Here is a 25187-nt window from a genome sequence, read left to right as displayed (position 1 = left end):
TAGGAGTCGTCTATTTCGTTGTAGTTGCTTTTCTTAAGGATGGGGACCTAGGTGTTTGCACTGCCTGGTAACGTTCTGGGTTCTGTGCTCTGTCGTCTGCAGTGGGCAGGGCAGCCACACGGCAGTGCCCGCGCCTGCCCGGACCCTCACCCCAGGCTTACTCCCGGGGCAGAGCTGTGGCGAGAACCTCGTAACTCCTGGGCCTTTCGATGCGGGATTGCTTTCCAGGAGACCCTGGTTAACTGAGGAATAATGCTTATGGTTTTAATTTTATAAACCAGTGCACTAAAAACACGAGGTTTTCAGATCCCACTTTAGATACCTTTAGGCAAGTAATTCTTAAAATTATTTAGCCTTGGTCTGTTTTTTGTGTTGTGTTCTCAGTTGTAGTGACGGGTTTCTCTTCCCGGGTTTGGAAGTCAGGGTGTGTCTTGCCGGAAAGTACTGTCCTGTGGTGCGGGCTTGCTCCCCCGGCTGCTGCGCCATTGTCCTGTGCTGCTGCGCCCGACTGCTCAGCCTGCAGTGTGCAAGCCTGCAGCTTAGAGCAGGCTGGCCCGTGGACATGGAAATGAGCCACATGGTCACTGGCAGTTTCTTTAAAAAAAAAGAAACGGTGAAATTAATTTTATAATGTTTTATGGTACGCATTGTGTCCAAAATGTTCCAGTTTCAGCATGGAGTGAATATGCATTAGGAGCTGGTTTGGATTCTTTTTACCACACTAAGACTTTGAAATCGGGGCGTATCTTTTACTTGCTGATACACATCCAGGCTGACAGGTGGCCTGGTGGCTCCCACACGGGGCAGCGTCTGATATGATCTCAGCGACGTCTGAAAGCTGCTGCTGGGCATTCCCGGATCGGTTCGGCTGGTGCTCACAGCTCACATGGCCCTTTTGTTCATGGCAGATGATACATTGACATGTAGCGGCAAAATGTTGTAGCTTCTGGCCCTGTTTTCCTTTCTTAATTAGAAGAGGAGTAGGATTACCATAAAATGAAATTTAATTATGTGTATATGTAAGTAGGAACTAAGAGAATTACTTCAATAAATTTTCTTTCTTTAAAAGAAATTTTTTTATTGATTTTAGAGAGGACGAGAGAGAGAGAGAAACATCAGTGATGAGAGAGAATCACGGATCGGCTGCCTCCTGCACACCCCACACTGCGGATCGAGCCCACAACCCGGGCATGTGCCCTGACCGGGAATCAGACCATGACCTTCTGGTTCACAGGTCGACACTCAACCACTGAGCCACGCCAGCCGGGCTAGAATTTCTAACTTTTTAAACTAACTTGTTGCAGTGTTATCAGTGTTGTGCTACCAGCGCACTTGATGAATATAGCAGCTGCTTCCTGACTGACGAGTGCACCCCGCACAGCCCTGGGCTTCCTCAATAACAAGGCTTGTGTGCCAAGTAGGGACGGGAGCATCTTCTGGTAAACTCATAGGGCAGGGGCTCCGGGAGCGCTGGGAGGAGCCTCTGTGCAGGCCGTGGAGAGCAGGGCAGGACGAGTGCCGGGGACAAAGGAGCGCTTGTGTGACGGGAGAAAGGTGAGTGGGTGGGCAGGTGGCGGCAGGTGAGCCTGGGAAGCAGTGATGAGAGCATCTGGAAGAAAACATGGACACAGGCCTGCGTGGGGACACGAAGCGTGGTCTGGATCACGCGTGGTGTTGGGGAGCGGGGCAGCGGGGCAGTGGTGGCAGCGCGCTGGGAGGGCGCCCAGGAGGGCGTTCCGCAGACCAGCCGCCCCATTGGGAGGAGAGGGGCCACGTTTTGCCAGAACTTTCTGAAATGTCTACTCTCAGCTGTCTGGGTCACACGGTCAGTTTTGCCTGAATGTTGAACTTGGCTTATTAAGTCCCACATGCATGTAGTGTGACAAGTTACCTGCTCAGAAATGTTACAGGATTCTAGGTTATTGAGATACGGATCCTGCTCAGTTTAAGGCGATGCGTTAAGTTGTCTAAAGCGCCGAGTGGTTTTGAAACAATCGAGCCTCATACTTACCCTCAGGTGTGAGGTTCCTGACCTGAGAGAAGCGGCTGCAAGGGAAGGTCATGATCCCGGGCAGCCACGGCTGGCGGTGCGTGGGGCGCAGACCTCTTCCTGAAGGAGCTGGTGGGCGAGAGCCAGCTACAGGCAGCACAGCATGTGTGCAGGCCAGCAGTGTAGGAGGGTGGTGTTCTCATTTCCTTACACCATGCTCTAGGGTCGCCCCAAAAGTGGATACAACACTGAATAATTCATTATAAAGGAAGTGTTTATCCAAATACATTTCATTTTCAGAATCAGGCTACCACCTGTTAGAGTGTGTGTACGTTTTTGGGGGACATGCTGTATTATGTGAAAAGAAAGAGTTCTGTTATTCTAGTTTGTCCAAGTGAATGAGATTTTTTCTTTATTAGTAGTAATCTTATAAAGTATATCGGAAATAGGGAGTAACGGAGAGCTTGCTTATTGTTTTTACCTATATTACAAGGACAATATCACATTGCCAAACAGCAGTGCTGTGCGGAGAGCAGGTAAGTGCCCATTCACCTATACACCTGTGCGGCCGCTCCTGCCTGCTCAAAGGCACATTCCAGGGCCCCCGGGGAACTTGGCCGAGCACAGTGCCAGACTCTCCAGGCTGTGTAGCTCCTGCACACATACCTGTGATGAAGTTGGGTTTATTTAGGCACAGGAAGAGATTAACAACCATCACTAGTAGTAAAATAGAGCAATATGTTGTCATGAAAGGCACGTGAATGTGGTCTCTCTCTGACAACCAGCGTGGTAACGGGCAGCTGCAAAATGGGTGGCGGGTGGCGTGGAGACCTTGCCGCAGAGATGAGTCCCGTCCCAGGTGGGCGGAGCAGGCAGCTCGAGGTTTCCTTGTGCTGCTCAGAACGGTGCACTTTTAAACCTCTGCGTTGTCGAGTTCTGGGGCTTTCCATGTGGTATTTTGAGTCTGGTTGAATACGGGGCCGGAAACTGCAGGAAGCGAAGCCGCGGGTGGGGGCGCTAGACTGCTTCCGTGTTCTGAAGTTCAGGAAGCATTGCTTTGATGTTGGTCAAATAGGGAGCAGAAGAGAAAAGGGTGCTTCTAGAACCTTTTTAAAAATCTGGCCCCGGGGACTTGCTTTGAAGAGGTGCCCTGTGGTATTGGCAGAGAAAGAGAAGGGGGTGTTGTCAGTGCCCGACCAGAGTTCCTGCTGGACAGCGTGGAGGGAGCGCCTCTGAGATGGGAGCGCCTGCGCCGGCCACTGTGTCCTGGTCCTTTGGTGCGGGCAGAGCTGGGCAGAGTGGCCTTCAGTGCAGAGCGGGAGGGAGGAGGCTGTCCTGTAACCGCTGAGCTGGGGCATTAGCAGTTAATCACAGGTCCCATGGAAGTACAGAATGTGCTGCTTAAAATAATTTAATTAGATTATAGATGCAGGCATACCCACGTCAACGCGTGGGAGCAGGAGGGGTGCTTGAGAAGGGATCTCCTGTCGTGTGTCTTAGGCCCCTGAGGGAGGAAACCCAGTCTTGGCACAAGCGAAGGGAGGTAGCACGTCTGTCTGTTGCTCTTTTGCTAAGTGCCTGCGACTAGTGTGCACTTCTCATGGTGAAATTCCACGTTTACAAAAAGTACAAGTGTGCCAAGTATCAGAATGAGGTTTTTTGTATTTTGCTTTTTATTTTTAATTTTATGGCAGGGACCACAGGTTGCACTTGGTTATCATGCTGTTGGGAGTGGGACGTGACTGGGAGGGTATCTAGTGGCAGCTGGTGTCCGGGACTGGGCAGGTCTGCGGGGAGGGGGGGAGTTGTCAACGTAGACAGACAGGAGGTGTTGGTGGTGAGCAGACACAAACCCTGGGGTCGGAGCTGCAGAGGGAGCACTTGATGTGAGCTCACAGGAACTTTTATAGACTCAGCCCCCAGCCACTGCACACACATGACATCAGAAGCACCGCATCCCCACGCCGAATGCTGTGCTCGGGAGCAGCGTATCCTGGGCGTGTGCGGCTCACACAGCAGGGGCTGCGTGCTGGTGCCCCGAGGAGAGCAGGAGGCCCTCCGTCACGCTGGCTGGTCGCGCTCCAAACCGGCCCGGCGACCTAACGGGAAACGGGCATTTTCAAGTGGAAATCGTGTCGTTGGAGCATCGTAGGAAGATGGTTTCAGTGACGTCACTTGTTGGAATCTCTGTCTTCGTGGCTTTCGGTGATGCCGTCCTGTTTGCTGTCATGACACAGCCTTTCCCGGAGGTGGGGGTGGCCTGGGAAATGTGTGGGCCGTCCCGCGGGAGCCGCTCCCTGTGGCTCCGGGAGTCATTGAGCTGCTTCATCTCGCCGCTGTGCCGCCCGAGCAGGACCACAGTGGTCCTGGAAGCAGCTGCGTGTGTCCGCGTCTCACGCTGGCCCTGTTCCGGGGCAGGCCGTGCTCCCGGCGGTGTTTCCTCACAGCCAGCACCTGCCCTCGACGGAGCCACCACAGTGTGTGCTGTACGGCCCTTACCAGGCCCCCTGCGTGGCCATGAGAAGCTTGTCTTGTTTAAACTTGAAAGGTGTGAGGACCCGGGGTCAGGATGGGAGGCAGTCGCTCTTGTATGAAATGGTCCACCGTCCCGTGCCCTGGGGCTGTCCGTGACCAGCCTCTACCTGTGGGTTCAGTCTAGTCAGTCTCCTGCCAGCTGGTTTAGTCATAATTGACTGGATTTTTAGGAGTCGCCTTTCTTCATTTGGAAACATAAAATAGGTACATTTCCTATTGGTTTCTTTATAGTTACCAAGTAGAACGTTAATTTTATTAATACAGTTCATGGTTCTGATTGTCACGAGGAAGCCGGAACCAGGACTTGGGGAGTAGCTGTGTGCAGCTTTGTGTTTGCTCTGCCTCACGGGGCATTGCCTTCTTCCTGTTTTCAGTGCAGTGTTTCTCCCCTTGTTTCTGCTCAGGGTGCTGGTCAAGATAAACTTGGAATCTACGTCAAGTCCGTTGTGAAAGGTGGTGCTGCGGATGTGGTTAGTACAGCTTTTAAAGACGTGAACGTCCATGTGTCATATTTAACAAACGGTAAACATGAAACAGATAGCAAGTGTACTTACCACTGACTTCCCTTCCTCCCTCGGCCTCGGCTGTCCCTCTCAACACGGTGCGCACAGGACGGGCGGCTGGCCGCGGGGGACCAGCTCCTCAGCGTGGACGGGCGGAGTCTGGTAGGACTCTCTCAAGAAAGGTATCTATGTGTTTGCTTTAAGCTTAATGTGATAGCATTTGTAGGGATAGTTCACATTAAATTTGGGATTGGAAGACGCAAAAGAATGCTAAAAAGTGTGTCCTTACCCTCATCTGTTTAAGTGTAAAACTCTTATATGCATGACATTTCATGTGTGAGCAAAATAGAAATACGTATTTTAGTGTGGAGCAGTTTTTTTGAAGTTTAAGAAAGATTCGTGACGCTCCCTAAGACCTCTCTGCTCCTGCCTCCCTCCTGGGAAAGAGGAGGCGGGTGTGCAGGTCCTTTGCAAAGGGTGGAGGGTCAGGACACCCCCTGCGCAGCAGTGGCGGGGCCTGCGGGCACCTGGTCCCAGGCACCTGGGGACAGCACAGCAGCCTCCTCCTGACCTCGGGCGCTCTCTCCTAGGGCAGCAGAGCTCATGACAAGGACAAGCTCTGTGGTGACACTGGAAGTGGCGAAGCAAGGAGCCATCTATCACGGCCTCGCTACCCTGCTCAACCAGCCGTCCCCCATGATGCAGAGGCGTAAGCACCGCTGGGGAGGGTGGGGTGTGTCTCCTGTGGACGACGGCCAATAGCAGGCTTGCTAGCAGCTTCCCACGGGCCAAGCGCCTTAGGAGCAGGACCTGTTCTTCCGTCCAGTGTCCAGTTTTAGAGAGAAGGAGACTGGGATGGGCCTTGCGGGAGCCAGGATTCCGACGTGGACCTGCGAGCCACAGTGTAGCTCGTCGGGCTCCATCCCCTCGGAGCCCGGCCACCCTCCCAGGCCCCGCCAGGAGGCCCCGTCAGTGTGAGTGATGGGCGGGGCTCAGTTCTGCTGGCAGATGCAGGCTGTGGTCTCAGAGAGCAGGCAGGCCTCCCCTCAGGAGTGCCTGTGCGTGAGCGGCGACTCCCGTGCTGCGTGCCAACACGGGACACGGTGTTGTCAGGTGTAGAAGAGCTCAGGTATCTGAATAAGTAATTGGTTGGTGGAGACCATGGTTTTGTAGCTACATCAAGCATCTCAGAATAAAAATGTAAGTTTAGGTCTTTATAAAAGGAGTTAGTTCAGAAATTACAGGAGAAAACAGTTGACTCTATGCGCTAAGTTCCTCTGCGCTTTACCCGAGTCAGACCCACCGTGCTCACTGCCTGGCCGCACGCCCGGCCGGCCGGGGCTCCCCTCGGCGGCAGCGTCCGGACGGGCTGTTCCCCTGGAACAAAAAAGAGCCTGAAAGCCATGCACTGGACCAGACACCTGGCCTCACATGATACTGAACATCTTGGGGGTGTGCTTTCTCAGTTTACAGTCATTTCACAGAAGCAACGCAGGCAGAGTTAGAAATCAAAGAGGGGAAACTGAAAAGTAGGCAATAAATCAGGTCACAAGCAAGAAGCTGGCAAAACTGAAAATAAAGATGGAAAATCTCATGGAAGGGTGTCTGTGACGATGTCCTTCCTGGGTGGTTAGGAGAATTAATGTTTTAAAAAGTGGGGGGAGTGCATTTATTTTGTTTTTTAAAAAGTTACTTTAAAACAGATTTTGTTACTTTAGTTTCATTACTTAAAACAGGCAAGTTTATCAGAAATTAAGCTTAAAAGCGTACCTTTTCTCATTAATGTTAAGTGTTACTTTATTTGAAAATCTTGCAGAGCTTCTCTAGAAAGATTTTACCCTTATATAAAAACCATCTTATTTCTTCCGCAAAGACAAGTTTTACTTGTGGAGTTTTGAATATTTGTATATTCATCTTCCTTTTAAAAATGGGTATTGAGAGTGCCAGCTGAGCAGAGGATATGCCCTGTGAGCATGTTTTGCTTTCAGTGTCAGATCGCCGAGGCTCAGGAAAACCCCGACCAAAGAGCGAAGGCTTCGAGCTCTACAGCAATTCCGCTCCCAACGGCTCGCCCGAGAGCCCTCCGCTGCCGTGGGCAGAGTACAGTGAGCCAAAGAAGCTGCCTGGCGACGACCGGCTGCTGAAGAACAGAGCCGACCACCGCTCCAGCCCTAACGTGGCAAGTAAGAGTCACCGCCTTCCCGGTCTACGCTGGCCCTCGCCAGGCCCACTCAGGGTCCCGTCGGAGGGGGCGGCTCTGCTCGCTTCGCTGTTGAAATGAAATGACCACTAAGTTGGGAACTTCTGGCTCAGGTGCTGCACTAGGCAGGCACACTGACAGCGCCTCTCCAGGTGGGGCTCACACCTGTCACGGGGTGTTCACAAGAAAAGAAGCCGCGTCAGACCGCGTGCCAGTCCTGGTCTGGGATGGGATGTGGCTCTGGCTCTGACTGGTCAGGGGGCAGGAGTCCCTCACGGGCCTGGGTCAGCTCTGTGCAGGCCCCTTGCAGGTGCGGCCACGGGGCTGCCCTCAGGAGCTCTTGCTAGGCAGCATCTTGTTTATGTGTTCATACCTTTCTGCCCGACTCTCCCCGCAGATCAGCCTCCGAGCCCTGGAGGGAAAGGTGCCTACGCCCCTGGAACGGCAGCGAAGATAACGTCTGTCTCCACGGGAAACCTCTGCGCGGAGGTCAGAGCCCACCCCTCCTCACTCTCGCTCCTGGCCTCCCTCAGAGCCGCCCTGAGCTAGGACTGACCCCCACCAGCGTGCTCTTGCTCCTAGGACTCCTTTCTTATGTTCAGTGTGAATTCATAGGGGTTCCCAGTACTCTCAGCCAGTGTAGGACTACACCCTTTTCATCTTGAACAGTTTTCTAGCATATACACTATATTATGTCATTACTGGGAGTTAAATGTGTCCACGCTGCAGATTGTGCAGCTCACCTTTCGTCCTTGTTCACGTTTTGCAGGAGCAGACGCCCCCGCCTCGGCCCGAGGCCTACCCCATCCCCACGCAGACGTACACCAGGGAGTACTTCACTTTCCCCGCCTCCAAGTCCCAGGACCGGGCCGCTCCCCCTCCTCCTCCTCACAGCCAGTGGCCCCCTTACGAGGAGGAGCTGCTCGCGCACACGGACGGCAGTCACCCCAGCCTCGCGGTGCAGGTTAGCTCCCCTCGTCGACCCCACACAGACCCACTCCCAGCACAGGTCACGCTGTCCACATCATAAAGACACCGCTGAGACCTGGGGCCTTTCTGTCCAGCGGCCCTGCCAGCGGCATTTGTTTCCTCCTGGCCGTGTGGCTGGTGGAGGAAAGGGGACGGGCGGGGTAGGATGCGGAGCCCGCAAGGGATTCTTTGTTCTCTTGCTGTTGGGTTCATGGAGGTCGTCACGTGGCGTGGTCTCCAGTTGGCCGGGCTGGACCGCGGGGCAGGCGGGGCTTGGCTGACGCGGGAAGCTGCCCGAGCATGGGGTGCCCAGGTCACCGTGGCCCCTGCCGGGAAGCTGAGCCGGAGTCAGGGCAGGGGTCGTGCTCCTGGAGAGCCAGTCCCCAGGGCACCAGCTGTCTCCGTCTGAGTGACCAGACCTGCACCCCCCGGGGTGTGACCGCCGCCTGAGCCGAGGCTGCTCGGGGGGAGGCCGGAGCCTGGAGTGGAGCGGAGGCTGCCGGTGTCGGGGTGCAGGAGCCCGGAGCGGGGGGAGGGCAAAGGCGACAAGCGAGGAGCTCGGGTTCTGTCCAGGTTAGTAGAGAACGGCGGTCAGCCTCGTGGTTCTGTGAGGGAACGTGCTCAGATGTGGTTTTCTTTTTAGAAAGACAGTGTTGCCTTGGGAGATGACTGGGAGGAGAAATGAAGTGTATGCTTAAAAACAGGTGCAGTCCAGGCCAGCGTTTTCAACAGGCCTGCCACACGAGTTTGCAAACAGTGCAGTGCCTGGCTATTTGGTCAGGGCCCTGACCTCCTTCCAACAGCCAGCATATAGCCTTCTGGTGTGAAGGAGCCAGAATCATCGGTATTTCCTGTCAGGTTGGCAGAAAATGTGTTTTGATGTGCCACCGAGTGTCAGCGATTCATTCGTGTGCCGTGAGGTGAGAAAGGTTGGAGACCGCTGGCCTGGCTCTGTGACACCCATGTGTCTCGGGCAATGGATTCGGTGTCTGTCTGGGGTCCGTGGTCAGGGTTACTGAGAGCTGAGATGGGCTCTGAGCTGAGCTGAGAAGGACGAGGAGGCGGAGGGAGGGTTTGTCGCAGGCGATGGGGTGAGGAAGGTGAGGAGGGCCCGTTTCTGAGGGCAGAGCATGGTCCCAGCACAGGTCAGCTGTTCACAAGCTTTGTCGCGTCCCCGGGTCCATCCCACCTTTCTCCCAGGTGGGCCGGTGCCCCCAGCAGCCTGTCCCCCCCCCCCCCCCGCCCCTCAGCCCGGGCCCAGGGAGTGGCTGAGACGAGGCCTCTCCAAGGTTCTCTCGAACTAGAAGTAGTTCTAGGCCCTGTTTCCTGGAGCCTCTTGTCAGCCCGGGGGGAGACCTGCGTGGGGTGCGTGAGGCGGCCCCCACATTCCCGTGGTGCGGGCGGGCGTGGCGGAGCCTCACATGTACAGCTGCCGTGTGCTCACACGTGGGCAGTAATTCAGAGAGGAGGTCGGGAGTCGGGAGGGCAGGTCTCCGCGTACTTCCTAGTGGGTATTGAAGGGACTGAGAGTCACGGTGGGCCTGCAGGGAGGATGGGGAGGGGGAGGCGCACGGGGCTGAGGGCGTGACAGCAAAGCAGTGACTCGGAGCCACGAGATGCGGCACAGAGAGGCCACGGGGGGTGGGGGGGGTGAGGCAGCCCCCACGGTGTCGCTCAGAGGAGCCCGCCCTGGCGTGGCCTGCACGCCCACGTATCAAGGAACTGTTTCCGAGCTGGTGTCAATGTTCCATTTTTCTGTCAGGCTTTTATTTCAAGTGACATCGTATTTTTCTGCTTTTTTAAGAGATAGTTCTTATTTTGTTGGGTTTTTTTTAAGGAAAGGAAACATTTATTTCCCGGGTTTGCAATTTCAATTTCTCCTCACTGACAAGGCGGGAGGCATTTCACTGGATTAAGCTGCTTCAGGCATGACCTCAGACCGGCCTCCGCCCCGCGGTGGGCGCCCAGCAGGTGTGAGCTCTGTGGACCCCCAGGGGCTGTGCTGTCCGGGGGCGGCCCCGCCTCCAGTGCTCGCTCCCGCGTTCGCCGTCAGGGCTGCTGGTCGGGTCAGTGCTGGGACTCAGAAGCCATGCGAGGACATGTGGGACCTGACCCTCCCAGGAGCAGTGAGAGTTTTACTGCAGAGGAGGAATGTCTGTTGCTGATCCCGTAATCAAGCTAAACACCCTCATCCCTGCAGCTGGGTCCCTGGCTGACATCCAGGAGGGGGTGTGCCATGGGCCGGGGGAGGGCGGCCACCATACTGAGGTGCCTAGTGTCTGTGCCTCACTTTTTCACCAGTGATGCAGAGAAGACAGAGCTCTTGCTGCTTTGCACCGGGTGAGCACCTCGCAGGAATGCCCTGCCACTGTGGCGGCCACTGGCACGGGCAGGCTCAGCCGCGCCCTGCGCTCTCACCGGTCCAGTAGCATCTCCCTGAGACAGAAAGTTGATGAATGTCTAGTAATTTCTTCTGAGAAATGGCTGGAACCTCACAGTTTTCTTTTCTCTTTTTCCAGCGTGTGGCCCGTTCCCAAGAGGAACTTCGGGAAGATAAAGCTTTTCACCTGGAGCACCACCGAGTGGAGGCGGTGATGGACCGCAAGTCTGACAGCGACCTGTGGATAAACCAGAGCTCCTCGGTGGGCTCCAGCGCATCCAGCCAGGAGCACCTGGACCACGCGTCCAAGCCGGGCACACCTGCATCCACCCTGACCAAAAGTGGCCCTGGGCGCTGGAAGACCCCTGCCACTGGGCAGCCCGCGCCAGCAGCTGTCCCCCAGCCTGGCCGCACGGACCTGCCCCCACCGCCACCTCCGCCTCCCATGCACTATGCCAGCGAATTTGACGGGATCCCGATGGATTTGCCTCTCCCACCTCCCCCTGCCAGCCAGCTGGGACCTCAGTCTGCGCAGGTGGCGGCTGCAGAGCGGAAGAAGAGGGAGGAGCACCAGCGCTGGTACGAGAAGGAGAAGGCACGGCTGGAGGAGGAGCGGGAGCGGAAGCGCCGGGAGCAGGAGAGGAAGCTGGGCCAGATGCGCACGCAGCCGCTGAACCCGGCCCCCTTTTCTCCTGTGACTGTGCAGCCGCTGAAGCCGGAGAAGCCGGCCACGCTGCAGAGGCCCCCGGAGACCGTCATTCGGGAGCTGCAGCCCCAGCAGCAGCCCCGCACCATCGAGCGCAGGGACTTGCAGTACATCACCGTCAGCAAGGAGGAGCTGTCCTCCGGGGACAGCCTGTCCCCCGACCCCTGGAAGCGCGATGCCAAGGAGAAGCTGGAGAAGCAGCAGCAGCTGCACATCGTGGACATGCTGAGCCGGGAGATCCAGGAGCTGCAGGGCAAGGCCGAGCGCAGCGCCGAGGAGAGCGACCGCCTGCGCAAGCTCCTGCTCGAGTGGCAGTTCCAGAAGCGGCTGCAGGAGTCCAAGGAGAAGGACGAGGACGACGAGGAGGAGGAGGAGGACGTGGACACCATGCTGCTCACGCAGCGGCTGGAGGCCGAGCGCAGAGCCCGGGTAAAGGGGCGCGGCGGGGTGGGGCGGCGGGGAGGACGCTAGCGAGGCCCCTAGCGATGGACCAGTGCTCAGGCATGTCCTTCTCATAGCACAAAACCAACCCAGTGGGACTGCAGTTTAACAAGCAAACTTGTCCTTCTCCAGCACTTCAGTGAAGGGAGCCGGTGAACAGCAGTCACTGGACGAGGGGTTGGCAGGCCTTATTCCTAGACAGGTAGTGAGCGGCTGGGCTTTGTGGGCCCGCAGACCTGCCTCGCTGCTCGGCTCTGTGGGCGAGTGGCTGAGAGCCCCAGACCTGTGCACGGCGGGCAGCACGGGCGGGCAGCAGGACACACTGCGCCCCTGGGCGAGGCTTCGCTCCCTCACCGGCAGCGGGCTCCTCGTGGGCCACAGCTCGAAGCAGGTGTTCGTAGGCAGCTGATGGCAGCGGCAGTGAGCAGGCACGGAGCGCTGGGCTGCATTCATTCCTCCAGGCACACACCTCACGTGGGCTGGATCGCTCACTGCCGCCTGGAGATTTTCCGTAGCCGCTCGCCAGAGCCCCAGCAGAGAGAGGCCTTGGTCGCTGTCGGTTGGCAGAGGCCCTGGCCATCTCAGGCTGTGGGGCTGAGTGCTTTTCCTCCCGACACGGCCTGTTCTGAGGACAGACAGCCCAGAGCCAGTCCTTTTTGTCTTTTGGATTTTGTTTCTAATTCCAGCTTTTGTTTGGTGCTGTCCACACTAGATGGTCTGAGGCCGTGGCTTAGTGAGACGGCCACCCCCACCTCCGGCCAAGTCAGCGTGGAGCGGACGAGCCCGCTCACCCACACTGACAGTATGCAGGTCCCTCGCCAGATGCGCAGACAGCTTTGCCCAGAGTCCAGGTGGAGTCCCTCTGACGACCCTGACGTTTCCGAAATGAAGGCCTAGGTGTTACCTATCACATTGTTCTATTGGCATTTTCCAGCTCGTCAGTATAAGCCTCCTTCCGAATGACTCTGCCGTCGGTGCTATCTGATAGGCACTGGTGACGGTTAGCATGGGACCCTGGCCTCCATGGTGCCTGCCCGGGGCGTTTCCCTCGGCCGGCCACTGTCCCTAGTGGACACACGGCAGGCAGGTCAATAATTACACATTTCTGTAAAGATGGACTTTTTATTGAAGGCCGGTCAGTTTTGAGCCTCTGTGAATTGTGGTATCGGAACATTTCTCACATTTTAGTTAGAGGCGTCTGCATATTTACTGCTGATTTTATATTGAGATTAAGACCTTAGTCTCCAAATAAGAGAGCTGAGGGAAAGTTCACCGTTTCAGTTACCGTGTATCTTAATCCTGAATCGCAGTGTTTAATTTCTGAAAACCAGAGCTCAGCCCGCAGCCCCTCGCTTCCCACGGGCCCTCGGGAGCAGGGAGCAGGAGAGCGAGGCTTGCTGGTGGTGGGACAGCTGAACCTAACTTTCACCCTCCTCTCTTTTTCCCTCTGTCACCTGCAGCAGACTGCTGTGCCAGCAATCTCTGTTCTAGATTTGGTATGTTCTCGTTCCTCTCCCTCCGTCCTCTCCTGTCCTGACTCCCTTTTCCTTTAGTGGCGTTTGTGTTCCCAGTAGCTGCAGTCCTGGGGGCCTGGACCAGCCTGTAGTCGTGACTCTAGAGCATGCCTTTGACTGTCCTGACATTTAGTTTTTCTTTGCTTTTCTCCTTTCATTTCGTGTAACTGTTTATGGTTTCGACCTTTTCTCAGTTTTAGTCATAAATTGATTTTGTGTATTCTTATTAGTCACAAACACATGAGCAAATGGGAAACGCTTGCCAAGAAGAATCCATTTCATTCTTGCTCCATTAGAAATGGGTTTCAGGTGTTGAACTACTAGCAACTCAGTTGAGTAGGGGGGCGTCGCCCATGAAGAGGCCGCTCTGGGACGTGACGGCCGGTTGCTGGAGTGAGAGACCCAGTGAGCATGTGTGGGCAGGCCCCCCTTCCTCACGGCAGCCCGTGCGCTGGGCAAGACGGGCAGGCCCAGTGTTTTGGAGATGCACCCAACACACAGTCCACATTCTCACCAGGTTTTCTGCGTCCTGTTGTGCTCTTTCTGCCCCACAAAGACTCCTGCTCGTAAACTCGGCTGCTAGGGACCGTGCCTTGATGACACGTTCACGTGGCTGACGGGCTCTCCGTGGCCAGTCCCAGCTTCATCCTGTTGCCAGGTGAATGGTTCCCTCGCTGACACCCCTTCCCCTTCCAGCGACATCGGGGCTCTGCCAGTTCCTCTGGGACGACCCAACGAGACCCTCCCTCCTGGGCTGTCCTGTCAGGTCTTCGTGCGGCTGTGGGAATGGGCGCCTTGAGCATCCAGGCACGCAAGGGGTGACTTAAATATAAAGGCTTCAAGCAGGAATGGGCAGGGAGCCTCCTCGAGAGCTGCCCCTTCAGAGGGGATGAGGTGGAGGGACCTGGGAAGTGGGAACTGGCCCAGAGCTCAGAGCCGAAGGGCGGAAGGCAGGCAGGCACCTCCCCCAGGAGTTAGGAGGACACAGCGTTCATGTCATGCCCACAGTGTGTGGAACATGAAACAGTTGCCCTGAAAAACTTGAAAGGGCCGTGAGCCGCCCCACCTGCCCGGGTCCTTCTGCTTCGTCTCTGCCACTGATGCTGCAGCAGCTACGCTACAGGTCGCGCAGCCCCTGGTAACAGACTGCTTTTCTTCGGTGTTGGAGGCCCGGCCTGTGGAGGGCGGCCCCCCCTCCTTCCGTGCCTGTGGGCCAGAGAGTGGCTTTGTCCTCCCCTCTCCGCCCCGGGTTAGGCGGGTGCCAGAGGCGAGCAGGAGCGTCTGAGGCGAGCGCTCTGGTGGTGATGCACAGCAACAAGGCCCAGAGGACAGAGGTTTCTTAGGGACAATGTGCTCATTAACAGACTGTCTTTTAAGTAAAAATGTCAGAAAGTGAAGTATAAATTAAAGGTAGAAGTAAATGTGTTTTGGGTATAGAATCATAAACACACGGATCTCACCTCCACACACACTTTCTTTGACCTGGAAGTACTGAGACGTGTGGGCGGCCTGCAGCGCGGCCCAGGGTCAGGCTGCAGAGTTCCTGGCTGAGGTCCTTTCAGTCGGGGTGGTCGTGAGTCACGCCATAGCGATGACTGTGTAGCCGTTTAGATACGTTCCTCAAATGGGACTCGCTGCCAGTGGCTCTGACCCCAGGGGACCTGTCCTTCCCGGGCTCTGACCCCAGGGGACCTGTCCTTCCCGAGCTCTGACCCCAGGGGACCTGTCCTTCCCAGGCTCTGACCCCAGGGGACCTGTCCTTCCCAGGCTCTGACCCCAGGGGACCTGTCCTTCCCGGGCTCTGACCCCAGGGGACCTGTCCTTCCCGGGCTCTAACTTAAAGCACATTGAGGGATGATGTGGTTTTTCTCTATCACGAGAGGGTTTGTTTTGGGGGATAGTTGTAAAGCTGCCTGTCTTTAAGGAAAAAAGCAGCCTGGGGTTTGAACACAAACACTGTGTAAAGCCTCGTAGCAGACTGGGGGGGCGGGGGGCGCTCATTGTGGCAACATCCCACCTTCCTCTACAGTAGCGCCCGGGAGCCACAAGCGGCTCCTTCCCGCGAGTGGAGAAGAGGGAGGGTTCTTAGGAGAAAATGTCTGTTTCTAGGTTGGAGGGAGCATTCGTACTGTTGTTTCGAGGATTGTTATCCTTCTGATACCTTAACATCACACTCCTCTCCCAACCCCGACTGGCTGCCTCGATGTGCTCTGTTCTTGCTCAGAATTTGTTTTCAATGAGACCCAGAAGGTGCAACATGAAATTGGTCTGTGCTTTACTAGTGATTGGGTAACAGAAGTACCTGCGTTGCACTGATGCAATTTTACATTCTTCCATCAATTACTTTTCTGTAGATTATTTAGTATCAGCTGCGTCTTTATTTTTTTGTCTGGGTGCTTTTTGTCATCATTTGTGCTGGTCACTCTGAACGTCCGCTGCCGGGCGACGTCAGGCCTGTGTGCCCCTGGAGCAGGCCCCCACCTCTTCTTCCTCGTGGCCCCTTCATTCTTACCCCGTAGCTCCCATTCCTCCTGCAGAGCTCCCCGAGCACCCGCACCCTGACACCCCGGGCTCACCCCTCGACTGCACGGACGAGGAAGTAGAGGGCTCTGTGGTGGGTGGAACCTTAATCTCTTTCTAAGATGGTCATTGTGTGTGACAGGAAGCAGCCTGGGGGCCGAGCCTGTCGCTTTCCCACCAGGACACAGTGTGCTTCCCACAGAATCGATGGAGCCAGGGCTAGGTTTTGTTTAAGAACAATGCACTCGCAGTGGAAGGGAACCCTTGATAGAGTAACTAACCCCACAGCTGCGCACACACCTGAGGGCATGTGTGAGGGTCCCGCAGGGGGTGGACTGAGGGAGGTGGCCTCGGGCTCAGCTCGCTGCTATGAGGGGCACAAGCCGTGGGGGGAGGGATGGGAAAGGGGGGTGCCGTGGGCGCTGCCAGCCGGGTCCCCTGGAGAGAGAGACAGGGATGAAGAGAAGGCGTTCAGTGGCCTCGGGCTCAGCTCGCTGCAGTGCCCGAGGGGAGGGGAGCCTTGCGCAGTGCCCTCCTGGTGAATGAGCGTTTCCTTCGGTTCCTGTAGAGAAGGTGTGTCAGCTGCAGTGAGTTGCAGAGAAATGCGACCAGGAGGGTAAAGGAGCTGAAACCCAACAGAAGTCTGTCCTGGGTCCTGAGGTGCCCTCAGGAGTTGAATGATTGGAATGTGCGCAGAGAGATTAGGTGGCGACAGGGATGGGTGTGAGACAGAACCTGGCAGGTGGTTTCCTGGAAATGGGATGCCTGGTCTGCAGCTGGTGGTCGTTCCCTTGTGGGCGTCCAGGCAGCACAGAGTGAGATGGCAGAAGGCCCTCCCACTGTCCGTGCGATTCTGTGACCAGGGGGGGAAGCCTCCCAGGCAGGGAAGGAGCTCATGGAGCCCACGACGGGTCCAGAGGGAGCTGGTGGCCAAGCGCCAGTGCGGGAAGATGCTAGAAACTTGGTCCCCAGGTGCTCTGTCACCTGCTCATGGGGTCCCCGGGTGCCCCACACAGGCGGGCGTTTATCCGCCACCTGCCACGGTGCAGGCTTCTCTCTCCACTCGTGTGGAAACTAAAATGAACACGGACGAGGCTGGCTGAGTGTCCACAGAGCCACGCCTGAGTGTCTGACGTTTGCATCTGTTCATCATGAGCTGGTTAACGTCACTTGACTCATAGGTCGTGCTTGTTTGAAGCGTGGATGTGTGAGCGAAGGTCCTTCTCCTTGGCACCAGGATCGTGGGAGGAGAGCTCGGGGTGGGGACGGCTGTAGGCGGCCGCTTTGCAGTTGTCGCGCTCAGTGTGAGTTGTGTCTCAGCCCTGCTTTGACCCCGTGTCCGTGTTGCCCTGTGCGTGCGTCTGCGTGTCGCGGTGTGTGCTGTGTGTCTGCCAGGAGCCCCCAGGAAGCTAAGGTGAATGTGCTGTCAGTTACAGGACGAGGAGCGCCGGCGGCAGCAGCAGCTGGAGGAGATGCGGCTGCGGGAGGCGGAGGAGCGCGCCCGGCAAGAGGACCAGCGGCTGCGGCAGGAGGAGGAGCGGGGCAAGCGTGACGCCGAAGAAAAGGTTATGGTCCTCTAGGGCGTGCGGAGGTGTGCCGGTGGAGCTCCGGCCCCGCCTCCCCTCAGCTGTCTCCAGCCTCCTTGCTCTCTGCGTCTCTGCCTGTGGACCCGGCTCTGTGTTCCTGACGGGGCTGCTGTTTGTGGAGGTGACGGTGGCTCAGTGTGGCTCACCTCGCGTTGGAGCTGTGGGAGCAGCAGGGACAGCGAGAGCGAGACAGCCTGTGAACACTAGTATCCCAAATAGAGCCTTTCTCGAGGTTACTCCGTGCTAGTCGGTACAGAGCAGGTGGCTTCTCCAAGCCATGGAACGAGGAATGTACCTTGGTGTGTAACCTGCTAGACACTCTGACTTACCACTTGGTTTCCACGTGTGGTTGTTTTAACTCGAGCAATCCTTTAGCGGAACGTACAGTGACGGCGATTCGGCCTGTGCTGGGGGCTGGCGCTGCTCTGTCGGCCTGCAGGGAGGCTCCGCCCCCCGCGAGCTGGGCAGCCCGTCCTCTGCCACTTCCCTTCTGTGAAGGTGGAGCTCCAGTGCCACGACTTCTGATGGGAAAATCTAGTTTTTATTGAAAATCCCTTCTTTGATAGACCTGTGAACTGTATCAGTAGAGCCCCTCCCCACCCACCCTGAGACAGGACTTGCAGGAGCTGGTAGGACCCTAACAGCTGAGAGAGGGAGGCTGGCAGGAACGGGGACTCCTGCAGCTGACAGTAGAATCACGGTGATGAGCGGGTCTGCCTTCTCTAGGCCTGGCCTTTCCCAGAGTCTGGCCTGCTCCCTTGTGTCTGCACAGCTCGGAGTCCCGGGGCTGAGCTTCCAGTGAGGCTCCCCCTGTCTTCCCGGGGGCAATGGCGTCACAGAGGTCGTCTCTCCAAGGAACCCAGGTTCCAGAGGTAGAGACCCTGGGGCCTCGTCTGTGTGTGTGATGCTGCCCCAGCTCCCTGCCCCAGCTGCCCCAGCCCGCACCACCCCTGCCCGCGCACCAGGCGGCCCCCGGCTCTGGGTGCTGAGGGCGGGTCTGTGCCCATGTTCTCCCACCGCTGCCGATCACACCGGACACTTTCTTTCAGCTTCTGTGATTGAGTGGCAGCATGGAAAGAAGCTGAATAACCTGCTTTTTTATACAGAATGTCCCAAAGCAATGGGTTTGCTTTGTTATAGAAAGACGTTGGGTAGAACAGAGGCTTCGCGGGCCCTATAATCAGACCTGCTCCTGGTGCAGGAGGGCGTGCAGGGCCCTAGCACAGTGCCCGCTGCTCTCCGAGGCCCGGGCAGCCGCAGAGCTCCCCCTGGAGCTGATTCCACACCCCAACGGGACACCTATTTTGTGTAGAAAATAAGAAAAAAAAAAGATTTTCCTTTAGTATGTCTCAATGTAGACAGAGATAGAGTGAGAAATCGGGGCTGGCGTTGGCTTTTAGAGTTTTCTCCTTCCAGAGGCGAGGCTCTGACCAGCTGGTGTGTGTGCCTCGCTGTGTGCGTGCTTGTGCACGTGTGTATGTGGGTGTGGGGTCTGTCTGGAGGCAGTGGGGGACACTACCACTGAAATGGAGACTAAAAACGTTCATCCTGACGCCAGTAAGGTCCCCAAAATCCGTTCTTTGGTTGAGTGAATTGAAAAAGCGCTGTGCTCCATTCTGTAGCGCGAACCATTCTCACTAAGGCCGGTTATTCTATTTGTTCTCTCATCGCCTTTCTCACTTACTTTTTCTTGTGTTCTAAGACTTCTGTCAATCTAACGAAATTGTGCTGTTACCTTTTTTAATGTTTTAATGATTTTAACACTGTCAACTGGAGTTTTTGCAGACGTATGTCAGAAATGTATGTGTCAAAATACATCTGAATATCTTGTTGCTGTTGCTCTACTTTTCTGTCTGTCGGGGCTGAAGACCTGAGTGTAGACTGAGAACTGGAGGGCGTGTGTTAGAGGACTGGGGGCTCGAGCAGTGCTGCCGCAGCTCCTGGTGCCCTGCTGAGTGAAGGAGCTGAGCCAGGAGCGTGCTCTCCTGGAGGAAGGACTCAGTCGGGGCCGTGCGAGCATGTAGGTGTAGGAGGCCACGGAGCCCCTGTCTGGCTTTGTTTGTCCGTAAACGCAGCAGGAACAGGTAAGTTACTGTCCGAACAGGAACAGGAGTGGGCGGAGACCTAGAGCAGCAGAGGAGTGAAGAGGCTGGTGGGACGGTCACGGGGACGGGGATGGAGCGAGAGGCAGGGCCCGGGAGTGCCTGGAGCGTCTTCGTTTGTGCTGTTGGTGGTTTTATGTCCAGTGACTCCAGACGGAGTGGAGGTGTGCGTGAGCCTCGGGAAGCCTGTCTCGGGTCGATGGACCGTCTCTGTCTGGCTCTTCCTCCTTCACACTCTCGTTCGTCGTCAGTGTGGCCCTGGGCTGGAACTGACCAGCCTTTCCTGCCCCGCCAGGCCCAGTGGGGTGGCTGTGGTCCCCTCTGACCTTGTCTGACCTTTGCACTTTTCTGTTCCCGCCTGCAGAGGCGACAGGAAGAAGGGTATTACAGTCGCCTGGAGGCCGAAAGGCGCCGACTGCACGACGAGGCAGATCGCAGGCTGCTGGAGCCCGAGGAGCCGGCCCTGAGCAGGCCTCCGCTGCCGCGGGGCTACGAACCCACGGCCCTGCCCGCCCCGGCGGGTGCGCCACCCCCCCCACCACAGCGCACCACCTCCTCCCTGCAGGCGCAGGCCCTGTCCCCCGACTCCCTGTACACCGCCAAGCTGGTTGCCTACACCGAGGAGGAGGAGGAGGAGGAGAGCCCCGCAGGTCAGGATGAGTGCTCCCGCTCCAGGACGTCTCGCGGGCACCTTAAGCCGCGCCCGGCCTCCGATGGCATCTTTCTCTCCAACTCCTTCCAGCCGCCCTCGGCCAGTGCCAACAGTACTGCCCTCAGAGCAGGCCAGCCCCCGCCCCCTCCAAAGCCAGCAGGCTTCGACCATCTCGGCCACTCCAGGGCTAGAGGTAAAGGGCAGAGCTGCCAGGCCTCCCTCCTGTCTTGCTGATTGGACCTTGGCATCTTCACTCTGCGCGCTGGAGATGGTCCGTCTCGGCCAGTCGCTGGGAGTCTGAATCGAGTTGATCGGTGGGCTCAGCATGGGGACCTCCCTCTGCCTCGATCGCAGTGTCTGCTAGTCTCCCCGTGATTCGCACTCTGAACCCCCTCTCTCACCCCCACAGCAATCAGGCCTCCTCCCTCCTCGGGCGTGAAGTACTGTTGGTCTTGCCTTCATTCTCTGCCTCTTCAAGTAATTGCTATGTTTGGTTGAACATGTGCCCTTTTCCCACTTTTGGTGTCTAAAGATAAGGGTCTGCTTATTAACAGTCATGGGACACACTAGCTTTCTGCTGTTTTGGCGCACGCAGGGCTCTCTGCCCTGGGCCACATGCCTGTGGGGGCGCAGCAGAGACCCGAGCAGTGGCCGAGTGCCAGGGCCCAAGACCAGGTCACGTCCTCTCATTGTCCTACCTCCTCTGAGCTCCCAGCACAGGCAGCAGACCTCGTGGGCACACGCTGGCCCGGGGTCCTGCCTGTGCCAGGACCAGGGCCGCGGGTGCACATTCAGGGAACATGGCTGAGGCAGCACTGAGAGTTGAATTTAAACTACAGATTCTAAGGCCTTGTCACGGGCAGATTTTTTAAGTGGGATTCTTCCCTACCGAGTGACAACCCATAGAAAGACTTCAGCACCGCTGTCAACGTGTTATGACTTTAATGATAGATCATTGGGCAAGACGAGCTCACTCGATGCCTCTCAGCCTTTCGTCTGCATCCTCTCCGTGGGTCTTCACAGCCCTGGGCGCAGAGGGCAGGTCGGCTGTGTTCACACAGGCGGCGATTTTGTGCCCGTGGACTAGTGTCCACGCCAGGGACCTCGGTAGCCCATTTGTTTAAAACATTTTGTTTTATAGTTACAGCCATTTATTTTCGGGGGGCGGGGAGGGGTGGTGGTTCAGTAGCTGCCCTGAAAAGATTCACTTCAGTCGTGCAGTCGCTTCTTAATCTGTAGGTCGCCTGCACTCAGTGGCCTTGCAGGAAAATTCCTGGTTTTGGGAGCGTCTGGAAAGTTCTGCTGCCCCCACCTCGGCAGTCTTCTGTGGCTTCTTCTCGTGGGTTCCTGATATCTGTGAATTTACTGATCAGAACTTTTGATCGTTAACCACCTGTGGCCTGTGCTGGCTTCTCTGCCCCTACTGGGCTGGGGCAGCACCGCGAGCAGTGATTGGCTGGCTCAGGCCACAGGAGATGGGAGTGGCCATGGATGGAGCTTTTTTCTGATTTGAAGCGCTTTCGCTTTCTTCACTTAGCAACTTAAAATGTCTTATTCTTCTGTGGGCGCTGTGTCCTTTCCGTGAGCACAGTTTTCGAAATAATGCAACTGCTTTAACGTTGACTTTTTCTCTTATGGGAAAGGACCGAACTCTCTCACGGGATCTTCTGGGACACTCGCCGGTGCTCATGATGCTCACTGGGACCCGAGAGAGAAGCTGTCTAAAAGGTAATGCGTTTGCTGGACACGCCCCTCTTTCCCTCCCTCCCCCTGTGGGCACGAGGCTGCACTGGCCGCAGAGACTAACCAGAGACTAACCAGAGCCGGTAGCACCTTCCTGCCGTTTCCCACTCGGTGGGCGCGCCGCTGCGTGCTGGGCTGTGCCCGCCCTTCAGGGGAGCTGCCCGGGGAAGACCTGGCTGAGGGTCCGAGACGAGGCTGCGACTGGAGGAGTTGCTGTTTTTAGGAAGGAGGAGAGTGTTTTGCCCTTTTCCTACATGGACTTAGAATTTACTCATGATTTTAATTCTAGGAAAGTCAGGGCAGGATTTAACTAAGAACAAGTCTCTCTCACTAAACTGTTCCCTGAGGTTAAACTGACTCCTTGGTGACTGGTTCCCATGGTGACGAGTAACCTTGTGCCCGCCCCCTGCAGCCAGGAGGCAGGAGTCCCTGGGGGCGCGGGAGCCCCGGAGAGCCTGACCTTCAGGGAGCGCCAGCGCCTCTTCTCCCAGGGGCAAGACGTGTCCAACAAAGTGAAAGCCTCCCGCAAGCTCACAGAGCTGGAGAACGAGCTGAACACGAAGTGAAGGCGGAGGCGCCTCTGCTCCCCGCGCCCTCCCACCAGCTCTGTGGGCCCCGGTGCTTCCGGCTGGGCAGTGGCTGGGGTTCAGGATGCTCAGCCGGGAACTGCAGTTCACCAGCGAGGCCACGTGTGCAGCGGAAGCACTGTGGGCTCCTGTGACCTCCAACCGGGGGCAGGGGAAGGGCAGGAGGTGCCGAGGCCGCGCCCCTTCTTCCGGGAGCACGCAGTCCTGTTCTCTTCTCAGAAGCCTGCTCCCGCTCAGAGAAGAGCTTGAACTGCCCAGAGGATGTTTGCACTACAGAGGGCAGCTGCGCTGTGGACAGTCCAGTCGGGCGGATCTGCCTGGAGCACCGGCTGCGCAGGCGGCGGGTCGAGGTCCAGCCTCCCTCCGGCCCCGCCCGCTCCTCAGGTGCAAGCCCTCCTGACCCGCTTGCCTATTTGATGGGAAAACTTTCTCAACAGAACATTTTGAGGCTTTAAGCTTAGGAAATTTTATTTTTATAAATACCAGATTAGCTCTATTAGACCACTGGTGATTTTGAAGGTGGCGGTTAGCGTTGGAACGTTGACTATTTCAGATGCCTGAGGGGGTCTGTGAGGAGCCGCGAGCTCAGTGTTGCGTGAAACGGAGCCGAGGAGCCGGCGTTAGGGTGGGGTCAGGATGTGAGTCCTGGCGGGGCCGCCGCTGCTCAGGGTTTACATTCGGCCGAGAGCAGCGCCCGTGCTGGGGGGGGGGGGGTCCTGCCACCCGGCCCCTCATTTACGTCCTGAGAATGACTTGTGTGGCAGTTCAAGCTGTTTGTGCACACTCTGGTAGAGTTATTTAATTTCCATTCGTTGAATTATTAGTTACCACTGTCGTTTGTTCAGCTGTGACTGCGTGGCTGATGTCGGGGAGGCGGACCTCACTTTGTTTTACGTTGTGTGATGTTAAATGGTGACTCACTTTGTGATTATGCTCAAATGTTCTATGGACGAAGCCCTGAGGTGGGGCCGGGGCTTTTCTGTGCCACGTTGCTGTCTGACAGATGTGTGTTAGAAACTCGCACACTTTCATGGAGGGGGAGGGGCTTCCGGCCTGGGACCCACGGGGGAGACTGTAGGGTAAGCCTTTCCAGGGCGCGTGTCAGTCGTCCACACGGCCAGGGCTCTGGTGGGGGGGCGGGCAGCGGAGGGGCCTGCATGGCTGTGAAGGATCGCACGGTGCAGGCGGCTGGAGAGCAGGCTCCTCCCAGGCACCTCGAGACACTGGCGGCCCCACAGGGCGAAGCCCACATGTCCCCCAAGAGATGCTGTGGACCAACTGCTGTTCTGTTAACATATGGAAAGGCCCCGCCCACCAGCACGTGAGCGACACGCGAACATGGCACAGGGCGGCTCAGACCGAGGCGGCGGCCTGCCCTCCAGGCGGGTTGGGCCTTTCGTGACTGCACTACTGTGGACGCATCCAACTGCTGTAGCTTCCATTCTACTGTATTCCAGCCCAGCCTGTTTTTAATAAACTTTGTATGTATTTAAGTGCATTTGCTGTTGTTGATTTTAGTAGCACTGGCGAGATTATATTTGTAATATCAGCCTCCTTTCCCCTTCCTCCTCCCTGTCATTCACTAAACAGGAGCCTGGTGTCCTGTCCTTGGGGCAGTGTTCCCAGGTGGTCCCCTGGAGCAGGTGGATGCAGCGGGATTGGGGGGGGGGGGTGCTCTCAGCTGGGCCCATTGTCTTCATGCAGGCAGGTGCCCCTCAGCCAGCCACTGGGGACACTGGTTCCACGTCCCCCACAGCGAGTTTACATAAACATGCAGCTAGTGACTTGATTGGTATAAAGAAGAGGGACAGGGCACTTGAGGGCTTAACAGAACAACCCCTTTTGAGTTGAGATGGCAGCCTTTTTGGGAAAATGAAATTGTTCCCTTCAGGGAGCCGAGGCTGCGGAGCCCGTGCCTGGAGCCCAGGCAGGGATGTGCTAGCCGTGGGTTGGGTTGGGACGGGTGCAGGAGGCCGAGGTTTGCGCCCTTCATCCAACTTATTGCCGGGTCCTCCGGTGGAAGCATGGTGGCCGCGGGCCCAGGAGCGTGGGCGACGGCACCCTTCCTGCTGCTGTGAGTGGGTCTGAGTGGCTGGGGGCTGTCGGCAGCAGCTTCCTTTAGAGCGGGCCCTCGTGGTGTCCGGTCCGCACCTGTTCCCCGGGGGGGCCTCTGCCTTTCTAAGTGCTTATGGAGGCCGTGGGGCCGCTGGTCCCACCTTCCACTCGGGTAGTGAAGGTAAACGAGCCAGCAAGTACTCCCGCAGCCGAGGGCGGAGCCTGCGTGCCCTGAGGTCAGTGTGTGGCGTTAGAGGGCTGCCTCCCCATTGGTCCCCGTCCCGGGCAGCCCCAATAAAGCCAGCCCCCCAACACCCCCCAATAAAGCCAGCCCGGCTGTGTGGATCGACACCGCGGAAGGGAGCCAGCGGGCGCTCGGGCTTCTGTCGGCTTGTCTCGGCTTTGTGTGCCGGTTTGCCTTTATTTCTATTAGCGTCACAACCTGAACACTTGGAAATGACGAACATGGAGTAGACATGGGAACTCCGACAGCCTGGAGGGCCTGAGGCTGCAGAGTCCGACGGTCAGTGGGCCTGTGATGCTGTTTGATTTCCAATAAAATGCAAGTGATGCTCAGAGCGGACCGGGCTCTGCCGCCGGTTTCCCTCCAGTCGTTCCTGCAGCCCCGCCTGTGGCCACCGGGGAACGGGGAGGAGGCAGCGCGGCCCAGGGAGAGCCCGGGCCCTGAGTCCACCCAGTGGCCC

At 57.1% G+C, this 25187-nt stretch overlaps 1 protein-coding gene across 20 annotated transcripts in view; it reads left to right on the top strand.

The window, feature by feature from the left end:
• The window catches only part of AFDN (afadin, adherens junction formation factor), a 101315-nt gene extending 77389 nt beyond the window's left edge, over positions 1–23926 (top strand). For 7 of the 20 annotated variants that reach the window (XM_036317057.1, XM_036317055.1, XM_036317054.1 and 4 more), the window contains 12 exons: positions 4930–4995; positions 5137–5210; positions 5619–5737; positions 7017–7211; positions 7626–7717; positions 7998–8192; positions 10717–11712; positions 13185–13220; positions 17189–17323; positions 19811–20291; positions 21742–21826; positions 22254–23926. In XM_036317057.1, the coding sequence (XP_036172950.1) occupies positions 4930–4995; positions 5137–5210; positions 5619–5737; positions 7017–7211; positions 7626–7717; positions 7998–8192; positions 10717–11712; positions 13185–13220; positions 17189–17323; positions 19811–20291; positions 21742–21826; positions 22254–22407 (2628 nt within the window). In that variant the 3' untranslated portion in view covers positions 22408–23926. Of the gene's footprint in view, positions 1–4929; positions 4996–5136; positions 5211–5618; positions 5738–7016; positions 7212–7625; positions 7718–7997; positions 8193–10716; positions 11713–12436; positions 13162–13184; positions 13221–13755; positions 13871–17188; positions 17324–19810; positions 20413–21741; positions 21827–22253 lie in introns of those variants that run through there. The other 13 variants (XM_036317067.1, XM_036317066.1, XM_036317070.1 and 10 more) reach the window with 10 other exon arrangements.
• The last annotated feature ends 1261 nt before the right edge of the window (positions 23927–25187 follow it).

Source organism: Myotis myotis, unplaced genomic scaffold (genome assembly GCF_014108235.1).
Source record: "Myotis myotis isolate mMyoMyo1 unplaced genomic scaffold, mMyoMyo1.p scaffold_m19_p_7, whole genome shotgun sequence".
NCBI classification, from domain to species: domain Eukaryota; kingdom Metazoa; phylum Chordata; class Mammalia; order Chiroptera; family Vespertilionidae; genus Myotis; species Myotis myotis.
This window is presented reverse-complemented; position numbering and strand designations above follow the sequence as displayed.